Source organism: Rhamphochromis sp. 'chilingali' (assembly GCF_963969265.1).
Source record: "Rhamphochromis sp. 'chilingali' genome assembly, chromosome: 2".
Lineage (NCBI taxonomy): Eukaryota > Metazoa > Chordata > Actinopteri > Cichliformes > Cichlidae > Rhamphochromis > Rhamphochromis sp. 'chilingali'.
In genome coordinates, this window is record NC_137930.1 from 44732123 (window position 1) to 44758570 (window position 26448).

The 26448-nt window shown below is 40.5% G+C and overlaps 1 protein-coding gene across 4 annotated transcripts; it reads left to right on the forward strand.

The window, feature by feature from the left end:
- Nucleotides 1-68: 68 nt before the first annotated feature.
- On the forward strand, nucleotides 69-26201 carry deaf1 (DEAF1 transcription factor; the record flags this gene model as incomplete). 4 transcript variants are annotated; one of them, XM_080874353.1, is made up of 14 exons in its annotated part: nucleotides 69-205; nucleotides 1862-2136; nucleotides 4656-4753; nucleotides 5084-5210; nucleotides 5381-5530; nucleotides 9900-10039; nucleotides 10559-10624; nucleotides 10765-10809; nucleotides 11885-12008; nucleotides 12264-12395; nucleotides 22498-22789; nucleotides 22930-23029; nucleotides 23810-23899; nucleotides 24981-26201. In XM_080874353.1, the coding sequence occupies 13 exons, from the start codon at nucleotides 1938-1940 to the stop codon at nucleotides 25080-25082; spliced, it is 1665 nt and encodes a 554-aa protein (XP_080730479.1). In that variant the 3' UTR covers nucleotides 25083-26201. The 4 variants fall into 4 exon arrangements, with proteins under 4 accessions (XP_080730479.1, XP_080730478.1, XP_080730476.1 ...); XM_080874352.1 differs by having other exon boundaries at nucleotides 76-205; nucleotides 1932-2136; XM_080874350.1 differs by lacking the exon at nucleotides 69-205 and having other exon boundaries at nucleotides 1719-2136.
- Between the last annotated feature and the right edge of the window lie 247 nt (nucleotides 26202-26448).

The following is a 26448-nucleotide window of genomic DNA, read 5'->3' on the forward strand; positions in this document are numbered from 1 at the left end:
CCAAAGAAAGAAAGCACGACGTAGGCAAAATTGGATTGACCAGTTGGAGGTGTCAGTCAGCCCACCGGAGGAAACTGTAGTGGACGTGGTCACATCAATGAGACGCCTGAACTTTGGGATCTTTGAGTTGGCTATGAGTACGTCCCATCCTACAGCAGCAAGTCCTGATTTGGTTGGAAGACAACAGAGCCCGGACGCTCGGGAGGTGGGAATGTCATTCACCATATCCGAGTTTAATTGATTGATGAACCTGTCAATCAGGAGAAAATTTCCAAAAAATCAGTTTGAGTTTTCACACCTAGAGCTTGTTTATCTTCCTCCGAGTCCATCTTGTTTCAGTTCTTGTCACATACAAAAACATCTAACAGCCAAAATGCATCACAAACATACAACACTGTAAGTATTAGGCACATATTTGTCATGCAGGAGGGAGAAAATACAGAAAATATAGAAATGGTGGTGCTGTGTTTAGTCCAAACACCAGTAAGCCACCACATTAAAATTACATGCATAATACATTAACATAAGACTTGTGTTCAGTGTCCTGTGATTTGTGGTCTATATTTATGCTATATTACCACATTCACCTGCATAAATGAGTCACAACAAGAGGGAAACTGAATCAAGAGTCCGACTGTACTAAAGTCAACAACTGGGAAATAATCTGCGATTTTAGTCAGTGTAATGCTCTGCAATGTTGACATTTCTCTCTATCTATGTTTAGTGTTTCCTACTGTCTCACAATGAAGTGCAAGGAAGGAAATGACTGACGAGGCAGAGGTCAAAAAGTTTTATATGTGGAAAATATAGCAATTTTTAATTTGTCCAAAATTAATTGTGTTTGTTACTGCTAGGGCAAACATATGAAGGTCAAACATGCATATATTCATTATTTTGGGGCACTAAAACTAATCAGTCCACCCCACTAGTACAAAAAGTGGTACCATCTGCTTTTGGCTGGTCTTGGTCTTGTCACTGCATTTTGAAAGATAGCTCTTAAGACTTTTGACATGTTCATATGTTATTAGCCATCCTTTCAGTATGTTTGCAATCCAGACTGTTTTTATAATTATAAGAAATGTTGGGACCTATCCTATCCTGTTGATGGGTTACAAGAATATTCATATCATTTTCTTTGCTTCTTTTTTCTTCCACTTTCAGTCACTGAAACAGATATTTGTAATTCTTGAAGAGTTGAAAGTTATATTATTTTCTTATAGTTGAGCATGGGTGAAAGAAATCATTAATACAGATCTAATAAATTATTTAAATTGTAGAAAATGTTGAGGATAATTTATTTAAGTTCTGGTAGTTATGGGCACTGCTACAGATTAATAATACTATTTTAATTAAATACGCATATTTTCAGAACCATAGTGTGTAAAAAAAAAAAAAAAAAAAATTGATGATCAAATGAAAAGAAATAAAACATTCATTAGACAACTTCACAATATTTTAAGTAGTTTTTTTGTTACCATAAAATAGTCAGCAGCACACAAACACAGCAGGTAAACACTACGAACAACAGTACACCAAATACAATTACATCAAGAACAAAAAATGTACATTTTTAAAAGAATTTCTGAGCAAAACAAGAAAATGAACACATCTAATATAAACATTTGTATGGGGTGCCTGTAGTGCTGTGTTGCTGTGTCCTTTCGGGTTGGTTCGTGTTCTTTCGGCAATTTCCGGTGTTATCTCCTTCTTCAGACTTGATGAAAATACAAAGAACGGGAAGCCCTCCTCTCTCCGTATTAGCTGAGTCGAGTCCTTTGTGGTTACCTGAATTTTTTGAGAACATTTTAAAGATTACCCGTAAACAGTTCCGTTTGCGGAGATTTCTGTCTGCTCCGTACAGGGCTCGGGTGAGGTCGAACCCACTCTGCCCGACGTCCTTTCTCGGTGACTTTCGGCTCTTGTCGTTCGAGGGAGGAATGGACGAAGCGGACTCGGCAACGAAAGCGCTCGGGCTGGATGAACCGCCCATCGGCGAGCCGCCGGTGGAGGGAGTGGGCTCGGATACCGAGTCGGAGGCCGAAGTTACCACGATGGCTGTGATGGCGGAACCGGGAAACATCGGCTTAGGAGCCGAGTCCCTACCGAACCCAGACGAGGCCGAGGCTGCCTTTGCAGGTAACACGGGCTACAGTTAGCAGCAGGCCGCTGCTGTGCGAGGTGGCGCTAAAACACAAACTGAGATAATAACGTTAGCACCAGCTGCCTCTTAACCAAACACTGTTTATGTACGGGCACTGCTTTAAACGGGGAGAACATTGTTATCTGCCGAATACATTATTTATTATTCAGAAAAGTTAATGATTCATAAGAGAGACGCTTGAAGATGTGTTTAAAAAAAAAAAAAACTCGGGTGGCCCAGGTGGCAAACACCGAGGAAACCACAAACATGGGATAGGGGCCAATGCAAAACCAATAATAAATGCAGTGGGGAAGACAGGTATAGAAAATACTGATTTTCAATCTCACGTACATCCTTTTGCCCTCATACAAATGTTGTTATTGTTGAAACTAACCCTGCTAATGAGATTAAACGTCTTTGTGTTGTGGAAAGATTGCATTGCAAAGTGCTAAACTAAGTGGTAGCATCAAAACATGCTTGATCTAATAAAGTTTCTTTATTTAGAATTATATACATTATATACTGAGTCTGCACAAGGGAGACTCAGCCAATGTAGCAGCAATGCAAACTCAAAATACAAAATTTATACACATATATTTATACAAATGCTAAAGACAAAAAAACAAACAAATAAAACGTAGTATCTCAATCACATTTCACATTTTAAATTCCATTTAAATTCAGCAGTAGATACTGTAAAAGCATATTTAGTGTTTAGTATGAAAATACTGTGTTACCCTGATCTGGTGAAACCCACGGAACGTTAAAAAGTAAAAATGTGAAAGCTTCAGATGGATACTACAATAAAATACTTGATTTTCAGCCAAGTGTACATGAGCAAACATGTAACATGATCTTTTCACCATGTTATCAATGATTAAAAGTAAAGAGTTGTCCTTTTACCTTCTACTTCTTTAATAGTTCCAGTTAGCTACAGGATTGTGCAAAATCTTGAGCCAACCCTTCTTTATATTTTGTTTGGGAAATGGGTGCAGTAGTTTATTGAAACATACAAACAAACATGGAAATACTGTGTACATAAGGCAAAACTAAAGTCTTTATAATTCTGATGATTTTAAAAGTCAATATTTGGTATGAATATCTTTAAGGAAGCTTTCTTTTAACTTCTTTAAATAGTCTTCAGGAATAGTTATTCAAGGACACTCAAAATCTCTTCTTTAGATGCAGTCTTTTGTTCCCTGTCATGATGAGAGATTTGGGAGATTAACAGTACTCTAGTCCAGTGGAATTGGTGAGGGTGTATGGGTCAGGCAGCTCATTATGGTAAATGGTCTGTATTTGTATAGCGCTTTACTAGTCCCTAAGGACCCCAAAGCGCTTTACACATCCAGTCATCCACCCATTCACACACACATTCACACACTGGTGATGGCAAGCTACATTGTAGCCACAGCTGTCCTGGGGCGCACTGACAGAGGCGAGGCTGCCGGACACTGGCGCCACCGGGCCCTATGACCACCACCAGTAGGCAGCGGGTGAAGTGTCTTGTCCAAGGACACAACGACTGAGACTGTCCGAGCCGGGGCTCGAACCGGCAATTTTCCGATTACGGACACACCGTTGTGTGCGATGCCACATTCCATCCGAAAATTGTAACATATCAGTAACATATACCACAGACATGACTCATCATGTATTTGTCCCAAGTATAATATTTCCCCTCATCCATCTGTTCATTTCCTTCTGCTTAAACTTTATTATTTAAAGCCTGAGAGTAATGTTATGGTGTGGAGTGTGAAAAGTGAGGACCTGGAGGCAGGATTCAAAAACAAAACAAGCTATTTACTGGGCTAGAATGAGTAAATCAAAACAGAGTTCTCAGAATGGAATCCAAATGGCAAGAAAATATAGGGATTGAGGCAGGCAGGAAAACAGTACAACGTGAATACAGTCAGACTAAAACTATGTATATACACAAGGTAATGGGGGGATTAGAGACAGCTAAGCTAACACAGGTGTAGACAATCACACAATGGGTCAGAGGAGGAAGTAGAGCCGAACACAATGCGCAAGAGACTATCAAAATAAAACAGAAAAAGTTGAACATGGGAACACTGGGCACAGAGACGGAAGCTAAACCAGACCACAGGGAACATGGGGAGGGGGGTGAATGAAAAAAGAGAAATAGAGTACTAGCAAACTGTAGTAATGAACAGAAACTAGATAGCAAAACTAACACAACAAAATGCTAAATTACTGTGAAGAAAAAGTTCAAGCAGCAAAAGAAAAACAAGAAGCAAACGGAGCAACAAAGACTAAAAAACAAAACAAGACATCCAGTACCATGACTGATATAGATGAAAATCATTCATTCTCATAAGCACATAATAGAAGAGTCTTCTGATTCTGGTAATACCAGTGTTTATTGTTTTCTATGTTACCTGCTTTAGGTCATTATTATTGTAATCCTCCTTTGTAGTTATATTTTTATTCATACTGTATTCCTGCTAATCTGGAGGTTTATGTGTCGATGAAATTTCTTGTTGTTGATCAGATGTGACGGCAGTTACAGTGGCTGGCGTTCATGCGACAGAGGACAATGTTTTCACCACAACAGTCGCCACATCTGGGAGTCTCCCTGAACACGTGCTGGTAGATTAACACACACTTGACTAGATCCATTCCCCTTCTATTTTTGCCATTTATCACATTTTGATGATGATAAACAGTATCTTATGACATTATTTACAGAAAATTGAGGTGACGTTGAATAAAAACCAATTAATGTTAAATGTCCTCAGCACAGAACTGATTCATTTGTGCACGTTAGCACTGTAGCGTTAATTATTAGAACCTAATTCACAAAATCACATGGGCTTCCCTGCTGACTACTCGAGTAGTTTTAAAACATCAGCATATTCTCATACCTCTTATGCTGCTCCATGATTATGAGTGTATGTACTCCTTCCACATCTGTCACAGAGCGGCAGGACCACTCTCCAGCTGGGTGAAGGTCTCAGTACCCAGAAGGCTACTCTGATTGTGGTTCACACTGACGGCAGCATCGTGGAAGCAGCTGGCCTCAAGTCCGCTGCCACCATCACATCAGGTACACCCCTGTGTGTGTGTGTGTGTGTGTGTGTGTGTGTGTGTGTGTGTGTGTGTGTGTGTGTGTGTGTGTGTGTGTGTGTGTGTGTGTGTGTGTGGTGTCTACAGGTGTCTGGTAATCTGAAATGTCTGATCTGTGCATTTTTTTATGTTCTCCTGTGCTTCTCCCAGGTCCACAGACTCCACCCACTCCTCTGACTCCACCCCAGGACAAAGACTCCTGCTCCAAGTACAACTGGGATCCCTCAGTTTACAACAATGAGCTGCCAGTACGCTGCAGGAATACCAGCGGACTTCTGTACAAAAACAGACTGGGATCAGGTGATTATCACACCTATGCATGCTATATCACATGGTCAAGCTGATCTTGTTATTCAGGTTACTGTGGAGATGTAAAACTCCTGATTAACTGGTTGTAGTAGGTTAGAACTGTGATCAAACATTTGCAAAAACTGGCAACGAGTCTTTCACATCCCTGTGGTGGAATTTTACCCATCTTATTTTAGTATAATTATTTTAATTCAGCCACATTATAGCGTTGTTGAGTGTGAAGGGCCAATTTAAGGACATGCCAAACAATCTCAGTCAAATTTAAGACCAGACTTTGAGTAGGCCACTCTGCTTTTGTCTCATGAGCAGTTCAGAGGTGGACTTGCTGGTAGAGCAGGGCGATATGACCAAAAATATTTATCACAATATACATTTGAAAATTTGTGATAACGATATAACTGACGATATAATCGACACTAGACAAAATACTTTACAACTCCACAACTTTATTAGTGCAAAAAAAATCAACATATTTTCACTTAAACAAGCAGCTGTTTTTTTTATGTGCATTAAAGTTATATAAAATTTAACAGTGCAAATGCAAATTCCTTGCTGACAGTTTAACCAAAAGGCATTTCCAGTGGAAATTGGCCAACATATCCTCAGCATAACCATGTATAATATCCACAAAACTTAAAAAGAGGTTATACACACACAATACGGTAATATTATGTTGAAGCACAGTACGTATCACTCCGCCAGGCTCCTGCCTACGATAGCCCTAATGCTCCAACAATCCATCAAGCGGTGCGGCTTCGTAGCTTAGCAAAGTCGTACTAAAACATTCAACAGATGTTCGAGCGCCGTGTACTAGTGATGTGCGATATCACTGATTTCCTTTCCGATCCGATACCAAGTAAAATTCAGGGTGGTATCGGTGATACTGATCCGATACCGATACTCTGTACAAAAACTTAATGTTTCATTGTATTGCATAATGCAATATATAATTGTATTATGTAATTGTAATAATAACATAACCATATTGCTTCATAATGATTAGAGGACAACTTGTTTTTATTGCTTAATAATGCAGAATAATCATATAGAAATAAAAAAACAACAACCCTGAAGTTGTGAGCTATTTGAGCATGTTGCCTGCCTGCAGCACTATGAACTCCGCGAGAGACGTCTGTCTCCCCCTAGCAGCACCTGCCCCTCTCCTCTTCAGTTCGCCTCAACATAAGCTCATCATATTCTGTGATATGATTTACTCTGAGGTGTTTGACAAGGTCAGTGGTGTTGCCACAACACCTCACTGTCTTGCCACATATATCACAAACCGCGTCTTGGCTGTTTGTGGAGGTAAAATACATCCACACATGACTCTGTTTGCGCTCAGCCATTGTTGTGAGTGTGCACCCTAGGGGCTGCGACACATTTATACAGCCGTATTTCGCACATGACTATGAAAGGCGTAAGAGGAAGTAGTTCCTTCCAAATTAGACAATCCGAATGATATAGTTTCTTTCTACTGCGTTCATTTTAATGGAAAACTACAAATTTACCCCACAGTACTAAAATATCGATATTATAATATGAGAATCGATTCTAGAACATAAATTGCTGGTATCGGAAGAATCGATATTTCAGTATCGATCCGCACATCACTACCGTGTACCACATAAAATCGTTTCGAGGTCAGTAAACACAACCAGAATTCAAAAATAAGGCGCACGGGATTATAAGGGGCACTGTCGATTGTCAGAAAAATCAAAGGATTGATTTTAAGTGTGCCGTATTTTTAAAAAAACGCGGTAATAACGACGGCCCACTAGCATGCTCTACCAAAAATAGTGCTATGTTGTGTATCTGATGGACGAAAGCTAAACCAGTTCCACACCACTGAAGTTGCAGCATTTTTACAAACCAGTTCTGGTTCATCCGTTTCATTCAATGATCCACTTTCGCCCTTCTCATTCTCCGTCACCGCCATGCTTTTTCCGGCATGTGCGTATGAAAACAAAGGCACTGCGCATGCGGGTTTTACCCATATTCTATCGCGATATTTCATTTTCTTATCATTGCCCAACATTATACTGGTATTACCGTGAACAGTATAATATGGCCCAGCTCTACCTGCTGGTGTGTTTCAGATCATTATCCTACTGCATAACCCAAGTGCACTTGAGCTTCAGGGCATAAGCTAATGGCTGGACATTCTCCTTCAGGATTTTCAAGTAGAGAGGAGAATTCATGAGTCCATCAGTTATGCCAAATTGTTCCCATCCTTAAGCAGCAAACCTATGATCGCACCACCACCACGTTGCTTGACTGTTGCTATGACGTATTTTTATGAAATGCTGTGTTAGTTCTACAGCAGAACACAAACCAAAAGAAATTCAAAAAAATTCCAATTTTTAAAGGTCAGTTCACAGAATATTCTTCCACCATTGTTTTCCAGTTTCTTTCTTTTTCTTGAATTATCATCACTGACCATGATTGAGACATGTGAGGCAATTCATAAATGTTCTGACTTCTTCTTTCTTGTAGCCTATTTTTGTCAGACAGGTGCTACTTAAGTGACTTTTTTTTTAATTCAACTGGCCTGGTAATACTTGGGTGTGACTGGTGAAAGTTTACTCAGCTCTCCAAAAAAGTGGTTAACAAAAGTTAATTCATTATTTAACAAGAAAGGGCAATTACGTTTTCCACATAGGGCCATGTTGGTTGGTTTGGATATCCTCCCCTTAATAAATTAGATCATTATTGCAAACAGCATTTTATATTTACTGTTTTTATCTTTTCTAATATTAAAATTAGTTTCGATGACCTGAAACATGTGTGACACATGTTATTAAAAATAAGAAAAATAAGAAATTACCAATAATTTTCACAACACTCTATATTCCTTCAGCTATATTTGCTTTTTATAATTTGCTATATACAAGTGACAGTGTTCCTTTTGCCTGTTTGACCTCATGATGGCACTGTTGTCTCACTGCTAATACAGAGGCACAATAGACAAAATGATGTAGAAGCTTGCCTTTATTACCATATTGTTGTTATAGTAGCAAGACGGGTTAAAGTTCTGGTGCAGAACAATTTTTTATTCACTACCTGGGTCTGGATGCAGTTTTCCCCTCCAGGGGCAAGGGTACCTAGACCTGGGGTATAGACTACGTTTGGGGAGTGTGATTGTGTGTACAGTGTCTCTGTATGTCTGTCTCCACGTTGGGTGAGTGCTGAGTATTTGCATATGAGAGCATGAGGGTGGGAATGGATGTTTGTATCTGTGTGTGCCTGTTTGTTTGTGTCTATATGTCAGGTCGGGTATCAGACGCCACCTCTCTGGGGACATCTCAGGCCCTCCAAGGTATGGAGGCCTATCTCCCCCCAGCACTCCCCCTGCCAGTTGCAGACGCCCTCAGACATCGGTGCATTGGTGGGTCTTTGTGTCCGGGGATGGGCGTCCAGGTACGCACCGGCTCACTCCTTGGTGGCTGCTTATCGGGGCCTGGAGCCTGGGGCTCGCTCGGGCCACTTTCGGGGTGGGGTGCCCTAGGCCTCTCGGCCTGGGGCTCGGTCACTCTAGCACAGCTGGGTGCCGGCGGAGCTCACGGGCACGTCATTGCAACCCCCCCTGGCTTCTGCTCCGCGGCTGCTGAGTGACCCCTCATCTGGGGCTCTCCTCAGCACTTTCTGGGATAGTGGCGCAGTTGCCCCTCCGTTGGTCTTCCTTGGTCTCTTGTGCTCTAGGGGCCTCTGGATGTCTGGAGCCTGGATCTCCTCTATACCTGCTTCATGCCGTAGCAGATCATTACATGAAGGAACCTTTTAAATACAAGCGCGCTCATGCTCACAGGTGTACACACGGGTGCTCACAGACACAAACTACACCCTTTTTGGCTCCTACCTCAAAGAACACTGTGCGCTGTAAATCTTGACCTCCCTCCCCCCGGTCATGTCTGTCCCATCTGCAACAACTGAAAATAAAATAAAATAAATAAATAATAATAACAAAAGTCAATCAAATGGACCAATACGGCAAGGCAGGGATGGTCCACTTGGTAAAGTAATTCCGTTGGGCTTCTCTCTTTGCCTTCAGACAATAATTCTGATGGCAAAAGAACCAAACAGGACAGGTGGCCAAAAAAAAAAAAGGACAATTTTTTTTTTATGCTAGAGTTTTGATGGGAGGTTGGAACATGAAGTTGAGCTAGACGGGACGAGCAATAAATTTTTGTGCCATTAAGAGGGTGTAGCCCCCAACACTAAAATGTGTTGAGAAGTAGTTGGGATAAAATCAAAGGTACTTCTATCCAGAGTGAAATATTATAGTCAAGACTCTTTTATACTGTGTATATTTTGAGTTACTTGTTTTATTGCTGCCCACACTCACAGTGTTGTGTTTTGTCAGGGGGCAAAGGTCGCTGCATCAAACACAACCAGCAGTGGTACACTCCCACTGAGTTTGAAGGTCTCGCAGGGCGAGCAAGCAGCAAAGACTGGAAGAGGAGCATCAGATATGCTGGCAGACCTCTGCTCTGCCTCATACAGGTAATTAAATATACTGCTTCACTACTATCTCACTATCGTACTACTGCAGTGCTGCACTGTATTGTGTGATGCAAAGAAATTTGCATTTCCAATTTGTGAATTTGGATTTTCCTAAGCTAATCTTGAGCCACGAAACTAGCAAAGTATTCTAGAGTCAAATGTGAGACCATCTGTCTGATAGCTAAAAATCGACTGATTGGCTCATGCAGCTGGACAATGATCCTAAGAACACCAACAAATATGAAACAGAATAGCTGAAAAAGAAAAGTATCAAGATGTTGCAATGGCCTTTGACATTAAGAGAGATGTGCATAAATGAACCCCTGTAAACCTCAATGAACTGAAGCAACGTTGTAAAGAAGAGTGAGCCAAAATTTCTCAACAACAATGTGAGAGACTGATAAAGTCACACAGAAAACAATTACTGTTCTAAAACTTTTTTTCTAGTTAGTCCTTTGTTTATAAAAGGAGGTGGGCCAAGTCCATGCAAAACCTCATGCAGTAAACCTGTGTTTGCAGGAGCGTATCTTGAACCCCCATGCTGCCTCCTGTACCTGTGCAGCCTGCTGTGATGACCTGATAGCGGTGAGTGAAGTGGACAAGTCCTGATGAGCTTTTAAATCAGCCTGTTAATTAGAAATTATTTAAATTATCATAATCTGAGATGTTACACATAATATCTGAATAATATCTGTTTGTGTTCGTCTTATTTTTTGCATCATTAGTGTCCAAAGGAGGGAGACTCTCTGGGAGAAGAAAATATCAGCATGGTAAATGATTTTTTCTTTTTGTTTTTTTGTTTTTTGTAAATGTCCATCACTATAACTTCATTTCCAGATGCTTTATCTTGCGATCTATATGGAGATACATTATCATTAAACAAAATAATAATGATTCTCTCAGTCTGTGCTGTGATCACATCTCAGGGTGAATATTAGAGCAGTGTGCCTATTAATAAACAAGATGGCTTCTTTTTTAGGCCTTCTTCTAGTCCCCAGTTTAAACACAGAAGGGAGCTACTTCTTCTGCGACACAAGGGCTTCACATGTAATTTTTCTTGAGGCATAATTTAAGCTTTGAGGCTTCTTGATTAAGTCTCTACGAATCAAAAATATACAACAAAGCAAATTAAAGCAGTCTGGGCTTTCCTTACTGGCTCAACAAAACTCAAAACCTAAACATATATAACATGTGTCGCGCGATGGTTATTGGTTTTCTTTGTTAACTCGGGTTCCCTCCATGCTCACATAGATGGCAGCATGTGACACATTGCTCTAATCTTGTACCACAAAATCAAATGGATCAGTTGAGCACCAGCTACTCAAAGGAACAGCTGATACAGCTCTATGACATCAAATAAGGCTGCACCAGAATCTGGTGATTTGGTCATCGCAGGAGCACAAGTGCACTCTCTGTGCTGCTGTTACTTGTGAAATGACAGCTGCACATTAGAGCGCTAACATTTAGCCCTTTACAGTAATGTATGATAATAATAATAACTTCATTTTGAATTTTTGTTTTCTGTTCAGGTTAGTTTCACTAGACATCCCAGTAACAACAACATTTGCACCAAAACCTTCTTATGCAATTATTATTAGTTAATAATTTTAGTTACTGCACAATATATATATATTTTTTTATTTGTTTTTTTACATTGTTACTTAAATTAATAGAAATGTAACTAAATATAACTGTAAGTACTTAGTGATGACTATCTTAAAACAGACATGATTTTAAAACAGTAATGGTTTATCGGTATCAGCAGTCATTTTGTTGTCTCTGCTTTCATTTGATTTCTTAGATGTTGCGTTGATTTTATCTCTGTTCCCTTTCTGCTTGACTCAGACCGGCCCCGTACGCCTCTTTGTCCCGTACAAGAGACGAAAGAAGGACACTGAGCCTGTGATCATTTCTGCCAAGAAGGAACTTCCTGCTACCAAGAACATTACGTTGACTCCGGGAACCACATGTAGGTCACATGTGCTCACAGCTCATGATTTGGTAACTTTGTGCACTTACAGCCAGGGATAGTTGTTTTGACCTAGAATTCATCTTCCTTCTCAAATCATTTCCTGTACTTAAATTTGTGTTCCTGAAAAATTTTATTAATTAAAAGTTTATTCTCAAGTTCTCAAAATCAGATCTGTAAAGTAAAAAATGTAAGCCCAACCTTTAAACTATTTGTTGTCCAAACATGAATCACACTTCTGTTTGTTTCTTACAGTCACAGTGTCCCCATCTGGGCAGTTCACTACTTCTGGGACCTTGACCTTTGACCGCACGCCAACAGGCGACGCTGCTGCTGCCATCATCTCAGAGGGCTCGGCACAGAGCGAGGTGTTTGCCAGCACCGCAGGTACCATCCCCTGAGTGACTGAGAATTCATTCAGTCGTACATTGTAGTGCATTTGTTTGAGTAGGCACTTAAACAATCACAATTCTCAGTGTGGGAATCAGCCCATTGGTCCTTGAAATTATTCACCTCCACAAACACAAAAATATATACATATCCTGCATGGAAAACCAAACCGTTTGGTTTTGAATTTAGTTGTTTTAATCAACATCCATGCAGGATATGTATATATTTTTGTTTTTGTGTTTGAACCCTATTATATGGAAAGTCATTTCACTCTAGATCGACAATATACACCTTCACAGTTTTACTTATTCAATATCAAGTCAGTCTGATTTTGGATTTCAAAAAAACCCCAAAAAACAAGAAGTTTCCTTTTGATAGCCTTCAGAATTCAGCCTGCTTTGACTGTTTTTCTGGAGACTGTCTTGATGGCAGTAAATGTCACCGTTGTGGCTCTTTTACTGAAGTAGTCTGTGTGTTGTTGAAATCTCCCAATTCTTTGAATCTTTGGGCTGAAGGAGGGACAATACTCGGTGTATCAATGCTCAATCAACAATCATTTATTTCCATACAATTCAACAGTCAGAGCATTACAACGTCCGGACGGGAGAGATGCTACCAGAGGGTCAGGCACATGTCTCAAAATGGTGACGGGTTGCTCAGCTTTTTATAGTCTCTAGTGGCCCCCAGCTAGTCGTAAAAGCCAAAACATCACATTTTTTCTCTGTTACAGCGCCTAAGTTATGACCTCGGCAGTTGTTTCTCTGCTTTCTGTAAGGTGGGGGTGTGGAATGTGGTCTATCTATCTCCCCTGTCTTTAGACACAGAGTCTCCTGCTTACAACCTTCTCTTCATGATTCAACAATTAAGCATGTCAAGAAAACAGTGTAACACATTCCCAGCAGATCAAGGATACAGAGTGATGCACATTTATCTAATGAACTAATATGTGAATATGTTCTGTTAACTCAAAAGTATAATGAGAACTACACTACATACAGCTCACACACTCTATATTAAAGGGTATAATGTGATCTACAGCAGTATTCTAATTCAACTACTTTGATTACATATATAAGGTAACATATAATAACAGAATAATCTAATAATTCCCCCTTTTGATCTCTGAAAGAGATCACTTACAACATGCACTCCAGGGTCGCAAGGTCCAGGTTTTCTTGATCCTGAGGCCCTCTGTCCCCCTTTAACGGGTGGACCATATGTGGGATGACCTCTGTGTTCACGCAGTTCAGATGCAAGCAAAGTTAGATTTACAACCATAACAGCAGTTACAGATGACACTCCCATCATTCCCAATTTTCCCACAGCTTTATTTTGGTGCTCCAGTTTTCCACTCCCATTTTAATGCCACCTTATACCTTTCAAATGTACTTAGACTAGAACCTCTGTCTAAGGAGCTTTTAACCTTCATTTTTATTGCTGCAGCTACCAGTGTCTTCCAGTTGGGTGATTCTCAGCTTCTTTCTTCGACCTCCGGGGTTAGACCACCCTTTAGTCATTGCACAGTTCTGGGGATTATTCTGCCCCGATTTCAAACAAGGATCTGTGTGTTTTGGGGTCACCGCCGTGTCCCCCTTTTTGCCAGAGCCTCTCGAACCTCGTTGGTCTGGTGTTTCCGGATTTTCGCCAACCCCTTCATGGTTATTGCTGTGTTTGTGGGATCCATCTTCTCCAGGAGCCCAAACGTCATGACACTTGACCCCAGTTGCTGTCTCGGCTGTCCCTACATCTGTCTCTGCTGTGAAGGGTCCTCACATCTCCGTGTCCCCGTCTGGTGTCTCTTCCTTTCTCTGCAAGAGACAGAAAACCAAAACACCTCTCTCCCTAGCCTTGATAATCTAATATTGTTATCCATTGTTGTTCTAATGATTCAAATTTGGTTTAAAATATTATGTTCAGGACCTATTCTAATCATAATCTATGTGTGTGTAAAAGAAATCAAAAATTAGTGAACCCTTTCTAAGTCTAACACATTATAAGCTTAAGTTTTACCATAGCTAAATTATTAAACACAGAAATAACGTCATAAGATGTTCATAAAACCATTGTTTGATGTTCGGACTCAACTTCCCCCTTTTTGACACACTCCCATGTGTCAATTCATTGGAGCTAGACAATTAAAAGAGAAGGTTGGTGACATCATATCTCAGAAAGTATCAGAAATTCTTCTCTCGAGTACCGTTGCTCCAGCCTTGTCATCCCTGAGGATCTTCGATCCCGAAAATGTCCCTTCTCCTCATGTAATAAAGTCTGTCATCCTTCCATGCCCTGGTAACTGGTCCATCCAGAGCTGTAACATTTTGAAATGTACATACAACAAGCCAAACCACACCTTGGTCACACCAACCCTTTTCTGCCCCGAAGATGTCCAACACCATCTTAGTCTGGACCAGGGTTGTAATAGTTTTGCAATTTTCATCAGTTTTAATCAGTTTTTACCAATTGTTTGCTAGTTTAGTTTAGTTTTTATTTTCTGAAAATCCTTAGTTTCAATTTAGTTTTATTTGTGTTTTGCAAAAATTAAGTGTAACAAAATCCCAGTTCCATCATATCAATCATGCTCTTCTGGTTATCCTTGGGTGTTGAGACTATTAACTATTAACTCTTGCCGCACCGAGTGGTCCTAATTTTGGTTCAAGTGAATTGATAACCTTTTGAAGGCGATTGTTTCACACCTTTATTTAGATGTCCCAGTCCTGTTGTCTCGGGATACATCACGCTGCCTTATCTGGGGTTAGCTGTTTTCTGGGGATGCGGGTTGAGTGGGTGAGCTCTTCAAGGAGGGGGAGTGTGCTCCCCCTGATGAGGTCTTCTAGGTAAGCTAGGTTAGCCTTCTTGTGTGAGCTTTTCAAGTGCACTTTAAGGTTAGTGGGACTTTTAGTTTTATAAATGTCCCTCATGTCCCCCTGATGACCCAGTATTTCATTTTTGCACACTGTAGTACACATTTTAGTTTTTGCTTGTAGCTCGCATACTCTACTTGCCACTCCTCTAAGTCCTGATGTTTCTTAGAGAGGGCAACAGTACCTTTAAAATTATATCACATGTGTGGGGGTGTGGCCTTGCCAATTGTTTTGCCCACCTTTTCAAAATGGCTGGCGTGCCCACAAGCACATTTCATGGAAAAAGAAAGGTAAGCTTGATATTTACATTTAAAATGTTTTGTTAAACTCAGATTTTTATTTTATTCTTTTTGCAAGTACCCCTCCTCGGTGGCGAGAAACTGTTGGTGTGGTCAAGTGGGTGCTCTAGAAACAAACGCTCAGGACAGAACAGTTATCAGTCATGTACTTCCTACAAATTTTGCATATGTTTTATTCCATATTGATCCTCTGAGTGTAATGGTACATTTTAATTTGAATTTATCCAAACTAAACACAATATTTTCTTTATTTACTTTGCTCTTGTTCTTTTCAGTACCACATCCTATCAAATGTCCCTGTCGATTATATTCTACATTTAATAACTTACTATTTCAAGTGAGAACCTAAATCACGTGGACCAATGTTTATTATTGCATATCTCTATTCTGAATGTGGCCAGTCATTCATAGGTATTGTTCAATTTTGGCGATTTTCCTCTATAAAATTTAATTGACTTTTTACAGTGGCCTGCTATGGTTAATAATAACATATTCCAGTCATGAGTGGTATCAAAAGTCTTCTCCACTGTAGCATTTGGCATTCCCAATAATATAACATGATACCTTACTCAAAACACAGCTAATATAGCACAGTTTTCTTAATGCAAACATCAGCAACCACAGTGTTAAGTCTGCAGTTCATACTTATGTGAAGCTAGAGTCTCCTCCTCCAGTCTCTCTTATCCTCCTGCTCCTGAAAAAACAAAACAAAACAAAGCGAAGCATCCACCCTTCTCTTGTCGGCTGGGTGAATTGTTTATGAATTGTTTATTGGCATTTACTAATCCTAAAGTTGGTGCAGTCATTGTCTCAGTATCAAGTCAGTCAAAACTTTTAGTCGTCAGTCCATCACAGTCCATTCACATGCATACCTCCATACACATTCATACCAGATGTTGCTGATAATGGAGTCTCCCGCGCAACCTATTCGAGCCTTCATCACCAGCAAGATGACGTCATCATTTTAAAAGGAAAACAATTCCTTGTTGTTTTTTGGGCCGGATTGACTCGGTGCAATCCTTTTAGATCAGTGTTCCCTATAAGTGAATTTCTCCCAAGCCAATTACAATCATGGAGAAGCACACTTTGCAACTGTTTTTGTAAGAATATTTCATAGCGCTTTAAATTTCAATCTTTCAGGCCTGGTTTAAAGAGCTGATTGTTAAATCATAAACTCACAAAATATCAACATATCACCACCGGTGGATCACACCTCTCAGATTTTCTTATCTCAGTGCACTGTAACAAAACGAAAACAGACATAACCAACAAAACACTAACAACAATAACACAAACTAGGGCCCGTTGCAGACATGTCCAAGCATAAAACTATCCTCTCTCGCTTACGAGAAAGAACACAAGCCAAAGCTCACTGATAAAATCAAGCTAGCGCTAAACAAAACCAAACAATCAACCAGAAATTCACAGGAAAATTTTGCTTCCTGCCGGGACAATATTGTGTGGGAATGAGAACCTCAGGTGCCGTAACACCTTTTGTTCCTCCTTGAATTAAAACTCAATCACAGAAAATGCCGTACTCCAACCTAACCTTACACTATTAATTCATCATTTTCATTCTGTGCCACTGTTCCTCATCAGGGCTGTGTGAAGCACAGCAAAGAATTCAGTCAAGGCCTTGAGCCATAAACAGACATCACGCACAGACATTGTTTTCATAACCAAACCATTTTAGAGCTTATTCCTAAAATCTACATAAATGCCTTCTAGGTGACATATAACACATTCTAAGTAATCAATGGCTCCTCATAAAAATTATGCATTGGGATGTTTGTGTGCAGCATTTTGCATATCAGCATAAGCAAAGCATTCTTCATTGCATCAGCGTGTGTGTGTGTGTGTGTGTGTGTATGTGGATCACTTCTCAGTGAATCAGCATTCCAATGTGTGTGTGTGTGTATGTGTGTGTGTGTGTGTGTGTGTGTGTGTGTGTGTATATGTGTGTGTGTGTCATTTCTCACTCACTCAACGAGTGCACGTGTTCATGTGTGTATTTCACTTCATTCTGAATCTGTGTGTTTGGAGACGTGTGTGTGTGTGTGTGTGTGTGTGTGTGTGTGTGTGTGTGTGTGTGTGTGTGTGTGTGTGTGTGTGTGTGTGTGTGTGTGTGTTCATCACTTTCCTGTTCTGGTGTTCTGGGTAAACCACGGCCTGAAGCATGCCCTGGGGTCCTGCCCCCCCTCCTTTTCAGTTTGTTTGCGACCATTGCTGCTGCTGCTGCTCAAAATTCAGTCCGTCCTGGTTCTGAGGCAGTCCTTTCTCCAGTGTCGATGTTCACCGCAGGTGAAACCTGCATCTTCTTCGGTGTTTTTGTCCATTCTGAGGTGCCTTCTGACCTCAGTTACTCCTCCTGTCTCGGTCACGCCCTTTTTCGCCACCCGATCATCCGTGTTGGTCCATCACTGTCCTGCACAGTGTGAATGCAAAGTTATCAAGGTCAGCATTCTTTTGCTCGGCCTTACTTTTCATTCGGGCTTGGCGGGCGTCTCGTCACAGCTCTGTCAGCTGACGCAGTCTGGGAATTTTCCCCCGTGTAGTGAAACGGGCCTTAGGTTTAGTGCTCTCCGTCTCGGCTGCATGAGATCACATTCCTGCAGGTCTGTTGACATTCTCAGGTCGTTGTTGTGGGTCCAGCTGTTGCAGCATTTGGTCAGTGTCACGTATGGGGGAGAGCAGGAGTCCAGTCAGCCTCGGCTTTCAGGGCCGGCAAAGCAGCCTGTAATTAAATATGTATAGAAAAAACAAAAACAAAACAAAAACAAACAAAAAACAAAAAACAAAAACAAACGAACAGGAAAATGTTGTTGTGTTGGCTGTGTTATTCAGAGGGGAGACAATGGGGCCAGGCCCTGTGTCAGCCTTCTCTCCCCCTTTTTTGTTTTTTGTCTCCCGATATAATCAACTCCTAACCCACCAAGTTGACAGGACAACACCGGTATATGTTAAAATTCTTAAGATCATGTTTAAAAGCCCAAAAAAGGAACTTTCTTTCATTCAGTAATCACTTTTATTAATCAATCAACAGAAAACATGTCACAATTTGACTCTTTTTACCACTAAATTTGTTGTGTCTTGCCTGGTTGGTTAGACCAGTGTTCCTTTTTTTTTTTTTTTTTTTTAGTTAAATTGTTGTCCTGCAACCCAGAGGGTTTCTTTGTCAGTAATGTATAGACTTCATCATTTAAGTATGTTAATTTTTCTTTAACCTTGCTGGAAAATCTTCACGTGTTCATGAGTGTAAGCTGTTTCTTCATTGCGTGTATGTGCATTTGTATAAAAGCAGGTTAATTTTATCTTTTCTCAAACTAGGCGTTACCTTAAAAGGAGCCTTTCTCTCAGATTTCTCTGCTTGTGTGTGTTTTTGTTTCACCTTTTTGTTGTGATGCTCCGGACGCCTTCCCAACCTCCACAAGTCCGTTGGCCCCAATTTTATGTGTTAAAACTTCTCTTAATTTCTCCTCTAATTCTCTCCTCGCTGCTGTCTTTTTCACAGCTGCTGATTCGTGCTGGGTGTGGTTCCCATTACCTATAATTTTGCTTCGGCCGCTATGCTTGTGGGGGCAGTTGGTCCAGGTCCGCAGCTTCCTGTATTAACACACTAAGAGATTTATTTAATTTCATTTTCATCACTGTTAAACAGATAAGCAGGCAACCCGCCTACCTTGACAGCGTAAACTGTACGCCAGTCTCCCAACACATTCCTCTCTGTACTCCTCCATAATTCTCCACTGCACACCTCTTACTATCTCTCCTTTTTATTTTTATTACACCACAGAGTAATACACCCAATTATGCCCGTCTATCTCTATGTGGCTCCAAATTCCCTCTTTATTTTAATTTCACACTCGTCAGGGGACAGGCACACAACAATTTCAACCACTGAAACGAGGAATTCAACCTTTTTATATTTCTTTACTAATCTAGACTCAACGTTTGTTCGCAAAATGTGTCTTGTTCTAGTCCGGAATAAATGTGAACCCGTGATTACACGGCCGTTCCAGTGTTATTTCCGTAGCTATGCGGGGGCCCTCACCTCCCCAAGTCACCACCTCGGCACCCGGACGCCGCCGGTCCTGCCCGCGCGTCCACGAACAGGAGGGTCGCCACTCCATAGGCAAATGTTCCACAGGTACACTAGGCATCAACCTTTGATCCTAAAATGTGTATTTGCTCTAATGTCCTCCTAATCAAACACATCAACCGTCACTGTCACTGTGTTCACGCTTCACACTCCACACAAAAAACACACTCAGAGCGCGCCTCACTCACACTCTCACTCAGTGCGCGCTTTACCCACAAGACAGCACCCAGAGCGCGCTTCGCAGCTTCACACACACTCTCTCACCCAGAGCGCGCTTTCACACTCACACACAACACTTTTCCTCAGCGGGAATTTTACACAGAAACCTCTGAGCTCAACGATTAGATCTTCTTAAAGCACACTGCACCATAGACCAAAATACCCCTTTCTCTGCGCCTATGACCGCCACCACGGGGCAAAGTCGCATCATAAAAGTGATGCTTGCATCCACGAAGTTATACCTGACATCATAAACCAGGTGTTGCTATGTACTAAATTTTTACTTTGTATTATGACCGCAGCCCTTTATACTCGACTGACGCCACAAACCACCGTCAAACCTCTATCCAATGTACTAAAACTAGCACCAACCACTACTGCACTTCACGGCCGCACCACCGGAACACGCCGTATCATAAACCAAACCTACGGACGTGTTTCGCTCTCGCGTTGCCAGCGTTCAACTGCACCGTGAAGCCAGCATCTGCTTTTCCTTAAATCAACTTCTATTTCATAGCCGGCAAAAGCCAGGACGTCACTGACACCATAAACAAAATAAACAAACCTCGACTTCAATGTACTGGACTAATGGCCGCGTCTTCAGAATAAATTCTAACGTATTATTGCTACAGAAGCCAGTATTAGACAAAATTAAATGTGGAAGGTAAAGTGGCTGCAACTAGTCCAACGTAGTATGTTATTAGTATCTCGGTAGAAGCAGATTACTGCAACTAGTCCAACGTAGTATGTTATTAGTATCTCGGTAGAAGCAGTTTATTTAACACACTGGAATTCAGCCTCAACTTATGTTGTTAGTATCTTGCGCCAAAAACCAGACACCGACAAATTTACTGTGAAAATACATGTGACTCAGCGAACAGATTAATTTGGAAAGCCCAATATGCACATTTGGTATTTATAATACAACAGGCTGTGCTTACCTTTCTGTTTTAGGCCGGCCTTCTGTTCACTTTGCCCCACGATCTCACCAAAGGCCAAATCTGCACCTCCTCAGCACACCAAAGATCCGGGTCACGGCACCAAGTTGTTGAAATCTCCCAATTCTTTGAATCTTTGGGCTGAAGGAGGGACAATACTCGGTGTATCAATGCTCAATCAACAATCATTTATTTCCATACAATTCAACAGTCAGAGCATTACAACGTCCGGACGGGAGAGATGCTAATAGTGTTAACTTAATAAAAAAGGACCTCAGCAAAACTCAAAAACATTGACATTTTAAAAGCTTATAATCAAAAAAGCTCAGATACTGTGGGAGGAGTCTGACTGCAAAATGTAGGAAAAGCAGCCAAAACATGCTCAGAATATGTGGAACCTCAAGACTAATGAAAAACCTCCAGGTGTCAGGCCTATGAAGTGTGCAAAGCTGCTATTAAAGAAGAATGTAGTTATTTTAATCAACATCCAAAATACAATTTGGTCTGTTTGCACTTAAAGCAAGGAGTACAGTGAATCACTCGAACACTTCCAATGTGTGGCCGTTTTAAACCATCACCAGCTGAGATACAGACAGGTCCAAGTCTAAAAATAACCAGACATCTATCACACACTGTGTTTTAACACATCCTTGAGAAACAAAAAAGGTGTGTGAGTGCTCTCACAGGTAAATGGTGGTGTGTTTTACACTATAACACTTTAGTAGACTCTTACTTTCTTACTACCCTGACAGAAAAAGGTACAAAAAATCTAATTAAATTTGATTCTGTGGACTTAAAATGATGACAAAGCTTACAAGCAGAAGCACTGAGGCCTGGGTTGCTTCGTTAACCTTGTGGTGAAGGACACAGAGGCAGTTCAGACAGCTCACATGTGTGACTACTTGTGGAGACTCATTGCCCAGTTCTGTAGACAATCCATAATCCATTGTCTGGGACTACAGCTGGTGACAATGGTCCTTTTTCTGCTCTGATTATTGTCTGCGAGCTGGTCAATCACTCTAACCAGAACCTGTTTGAGAGCTGGTTCAACCTAAGCTGAGCTCTCTGAGGCTGCAGAGCAGAAGACTACTGTTGTAAACTGCAGTTCAAGGTGCTGGAGTCTTGCCTGCTTTAGCACATTTATCGCTACGGGTAATTTCCAACTCATGTACCTTGTTGGGTTTTTACATTCACAAAGTGAGACATAAAAAACGCCTTAGATAAATGATTTCAAAGCGCATTTATTTTGAAACTGCTATCAAATTGGTTTCTGATCATTTTATTGCCGTGCTTGATTGGCCAGCCAATCCCCCTCACCTGAACCTCACCTGTTGGGTATTATCAAGAGGAAGATGAGAAACAGCCAACCCAGAAATGCAAATGAGAGATACCAAAGCAACCTAGGCTTCAAAAACACTTCAGCAGGCCCAAAAGCTGATCACCTCAATGCCACACCATGCTGAATCAGCAGTTAGTGGCAAAGACATTCAGCCAAATACTGAGTTTGTACATAAAGATACTTTTCAGACGTTGGACATTTCTTTATTGTAAATCCATTTTTTTAGTTGATCTTAGGAAATATTCTAATAATAGGATACACCAGATTTTCATGAAACTGTAACAGCAAATTTCAGACAGTGTAGCAGAAAAAGATCCACAGCTGTCTTTTCTTCTCTCGCTCAGTGCTAACGGCATTGCCAGCGTTAGCTGTTGCTCATCAGCCAGTTCAGGCCAAAGTCGCAGTGGCAGCTGCAGCGGCGTCTCCATCGGCAGGGCTTGTGGCTGGGCTTGATGTGGGGCCTATTGGGGGAGCAGAGCCAATAGTGAGCGAGGGGCAGAAGAACACTTGGATATACCTGGAGGAGATGGCCAACACACTGCTGAACAATGTCCAGCAGCTCAAGGCTCTGATCGAACAGGCCAAAAACTCTGCAGGGGACCCTGTAGGGGTCAGAAGTAATGGCGGCAGGAAGGAGGTGAGCACACACACACACATACACAAAAGGTGTGAGATTTAGATCAGCAGTAACAACAAATGGATTTGACTTTAATCTTTGTTTTGTGTGTGTGTGTGTGTGTGTGTGTGTGTGTGTGTGTGTGTGTGTGTGTGTGTGTGTGTGGTCTTACCCAGCCGTTTCAGAACCAGATCTCATTTCAGCAGCCAGATGACTCTCAAGCTAAGAGGGGCACTGAAATCACTGAGATCATCATCAATGTATGACATGCTTACATACACACTCACTTGCTCCAAAATATTATTGAAATTCCTTACATTTCTTATTTAGCACAAGTCTTAAAGAAGTATTGTGACCTGAGACATCCACACTTTTAGTTCCAAGCACACTACATTTCACAATTAGGTGTTTGTTTGTTTTTTTTAATAGTCTCCCACGCGACTTTCCCCTCATTCATGAATAAGACCCTGAGATACTTTAATTTGTTGCTTCTATTCTGACATGGAATGGACTTCTCATGCCTGCAGCTGCCACCTTGTCATGTTGGAGGGTTTTGAGGGTCCTAGTAATCAAAGTCTTTAACCCATGGGGCTGAGCCCGAATGAGTCACATGGCCCAGTCATTCTGTGGGCCCATCATCTGCAGGAGGTGCCAAAAGGGTCAGGTGCAATGTAGTAATTATAGCAACTAGCTCCTGGGTCATGGAATGAATACATTTTTTAAGATTATTTACATCTTATTGTTAAAAAATTCTGATTTGCAAATTACCCCAAAAGTTTGAGGCACAAATACTGCATTGAACACCTCGTGTATCTAAAACTCCAGTGTAAATATAAAAAAAAACACATGGAAGCAGAGAATTTTAGTCTTCTTTTCTTTTTTTAATCAAGCTTTTGGATTATACCATATACTGTAAAGAAACATATAGATATAACGAGTTATCAAGACAAGAGTTCTCAGTGACAAAGTTCTTGATGAATCATCTGCAGAGCTGAATGCTGTAGCTATCATGTTCACAGGCTCCTGCTTTGTTTCTGCAGCAGATGTGCGTAAACTGTGGCCGGGTGGCGATGAGTGAGTGCACAGGCTGTCACAAAGTCAACTACTGCTCCACATTTTGCCAGAGGAAGGTAAGACTCAACTGTCTTTTTTCTGTCAGACACACAAAAAATAGACAGATTTCCCTGACATTTGTTATGAGTCTTTACTAATGTTTTTTCATGACAGTGCAGTTTAAAAAATAATTTATTGTTACAGCAGTCGTTGATTACTCTGTTACATTCAAATCAGCTGGTAGTTGGATTTGTTGGGTTTCAAACGTGTTTCCAACAGGGGTGTTGAAGAGTTGTGCAAAATCAAACTCATAACATGCCTGTAAAGTGTTTCTGCTGTTTCTTCTTACTGATATATTTGCAAATAGCTATAACTTACTGGTTTGGTTTTTAAAGCCTTAATATACGTGTGTTGGCTGCAGCCATGTTTTTTTTCCAGAGGTGACCATATTTGGAGGTAATCCTAAATTATCAGCTAAAGTTAACAAATATTGTCAGCAAGCTGCATTCATAAACTAATCCCCTCATAGGTACACTATAATTTTTATAAAGTAACAGACTATAGACTACACTACAATACAATACAATACAACTTTATTTATATAGCACATTGAAAAACCAACGGTATACCAAAGTTCTTCACAATAAAACAGCAGGTTAAAACATGAATAATATAAGACCATTAACAAAGTACTGAATATGCTTACAGGTCAATGGCACTAATTACACAAGAATAAAAATGAATATCAAATCAAAGTTGCTAAAAACACACAGGTTTTAAGTAGAAAAAGATATAAAGAAAGATAAAATTGGAATTAAGTATAAAATACAGGCGTTAACTAACCGGGAAAGAATGATTAAATAAGTGCGTTTTTAATCATGATTTAAATGATTGGATGGAGTCAGACTATGCTGCAATACTAGAACTTTACCCACTAAAACTGAAGCACAGACTTCTAGATGATCTGTACCACACAGGAAGCCATACTATTTGTCAGATCATTCAGTTAAAATGTTCATAAAGGCACTAACAATGTAAACACATGTTTGAGGCCTTGCAGGCAGTTTTTGACATTTTTCTTTTCATTTTTCATGCCAAAAGGTTGCTACTTGATTTTCAAAATCAGTCACTTCACACGTCCGTCTCTTTTGTCCACAGGACTGGAAGGACCATCAACACACCTGCACTCAGTCAGCAGGGGGCATGGCTGTCCAGCAGGAAGAGCCAATCACAGCCATTGACATGGACAAAGTGAAGTGAAGGTGTAGCAGTTTAGGAAAAAGCGTGTGCATCGTTTCAGTGAGGTTAACAGCTGCTGCAGACTGAATGACCTAAACTGGGAGAACACACCTGCTTGAAAATAGCAGTATTTAGAGAGTTTAGTGTGAAGGTTTTTTCTCAGGCTGACATGTAAAAAAAGGTCACTGATGGAGTGAGAGCTGAAGTTAGACTAGACTGACTTAGCATTTATGAAAAGTATTAAGGAGTCTTATTGCAGCAGTATCCAATGAAGTGGTGGTTCTAACTAATATTTTCATCATAAATTTATCTTGTCCCTAATTCTATCATATTTTAGCGACTTTATTACATTGTGTCATCAGTTGTCATATGGTCTATATCTTCCATCAGCCACTGTTACCTCTCCGCTGTTGCCATTTTACCTCGTTTACCTCATTATTCTCTAAAAACAGTCCTGATTAAAGAGGACATCTTCTTTTTTGTTATGTATGCATGAGCACAGTGGCCAGATTTTGGGTTCAGTGTATGTACAAGTAATCCCTGTGAGTCAAAAGTTCAGACTTCAAAGTGCTAATATGGTCATCTCAGGAAATCAGCTTTGGCTGCTGCAACCTGCTATTGAATCCTTCTGTTTGAAAGGGAGAGCCAATCAGAAGAAAGTTGGTCAATCTTTTGACGTCTACATTTTGATGATGAAACGCAAGACAATTATTTTTAGAGTTAAATAACAATGTGTTTTGGGGAAAATTTTTCAGTTTCAGTCCCCTCATGCCAAAACTTTGCAGAACATTTTTCAGCAGACAGAAATGACATATTTTGATATTAAAGAATCAAAGTTGGTTATCACTGATGAGGATTTAGAGAATTTAAAGTTGAGGATCTATCTTTAATTCAGGATGATGAAGTGACTTGAACATGAAACAAACAAAACTGCTGTCCTGAATGTTTTGATTTTTTTCTGGCAAAAACTATGTATGTAAATTATTATTTTCTTACATTTGTATATGTGTGTTATTCTGTTGCTACAGAGCCCTTGAAGTCCAGAAAGAATGTACAGGTATTATAAGCAATTGTAAATATAAAGGTAAAGATCGTTTTTCTTTGTGTTTCACTGATTAATAAAAAGAGTTCAGCAAACTACTAGTGTTATTTGTTTGGTTTTTTTTGGTTGTTATTTTATACATTAAGGCCATTTCTCTTCTTTTTGCACATTTAGCTTTTTTAATTTCCCTGATGTGCAGCTAAATAGAGTTTTGCTTTTTAATAACAAGTTGGTAGCCTACCTGCTATATTAGAGTGACTCCTTATTAATCATTTTGGACATGACATTTGATTCTGCTGGGTCTCAGGCCCAGCAGCACTCAGGTGTCTGCTGCTGATCACTGAT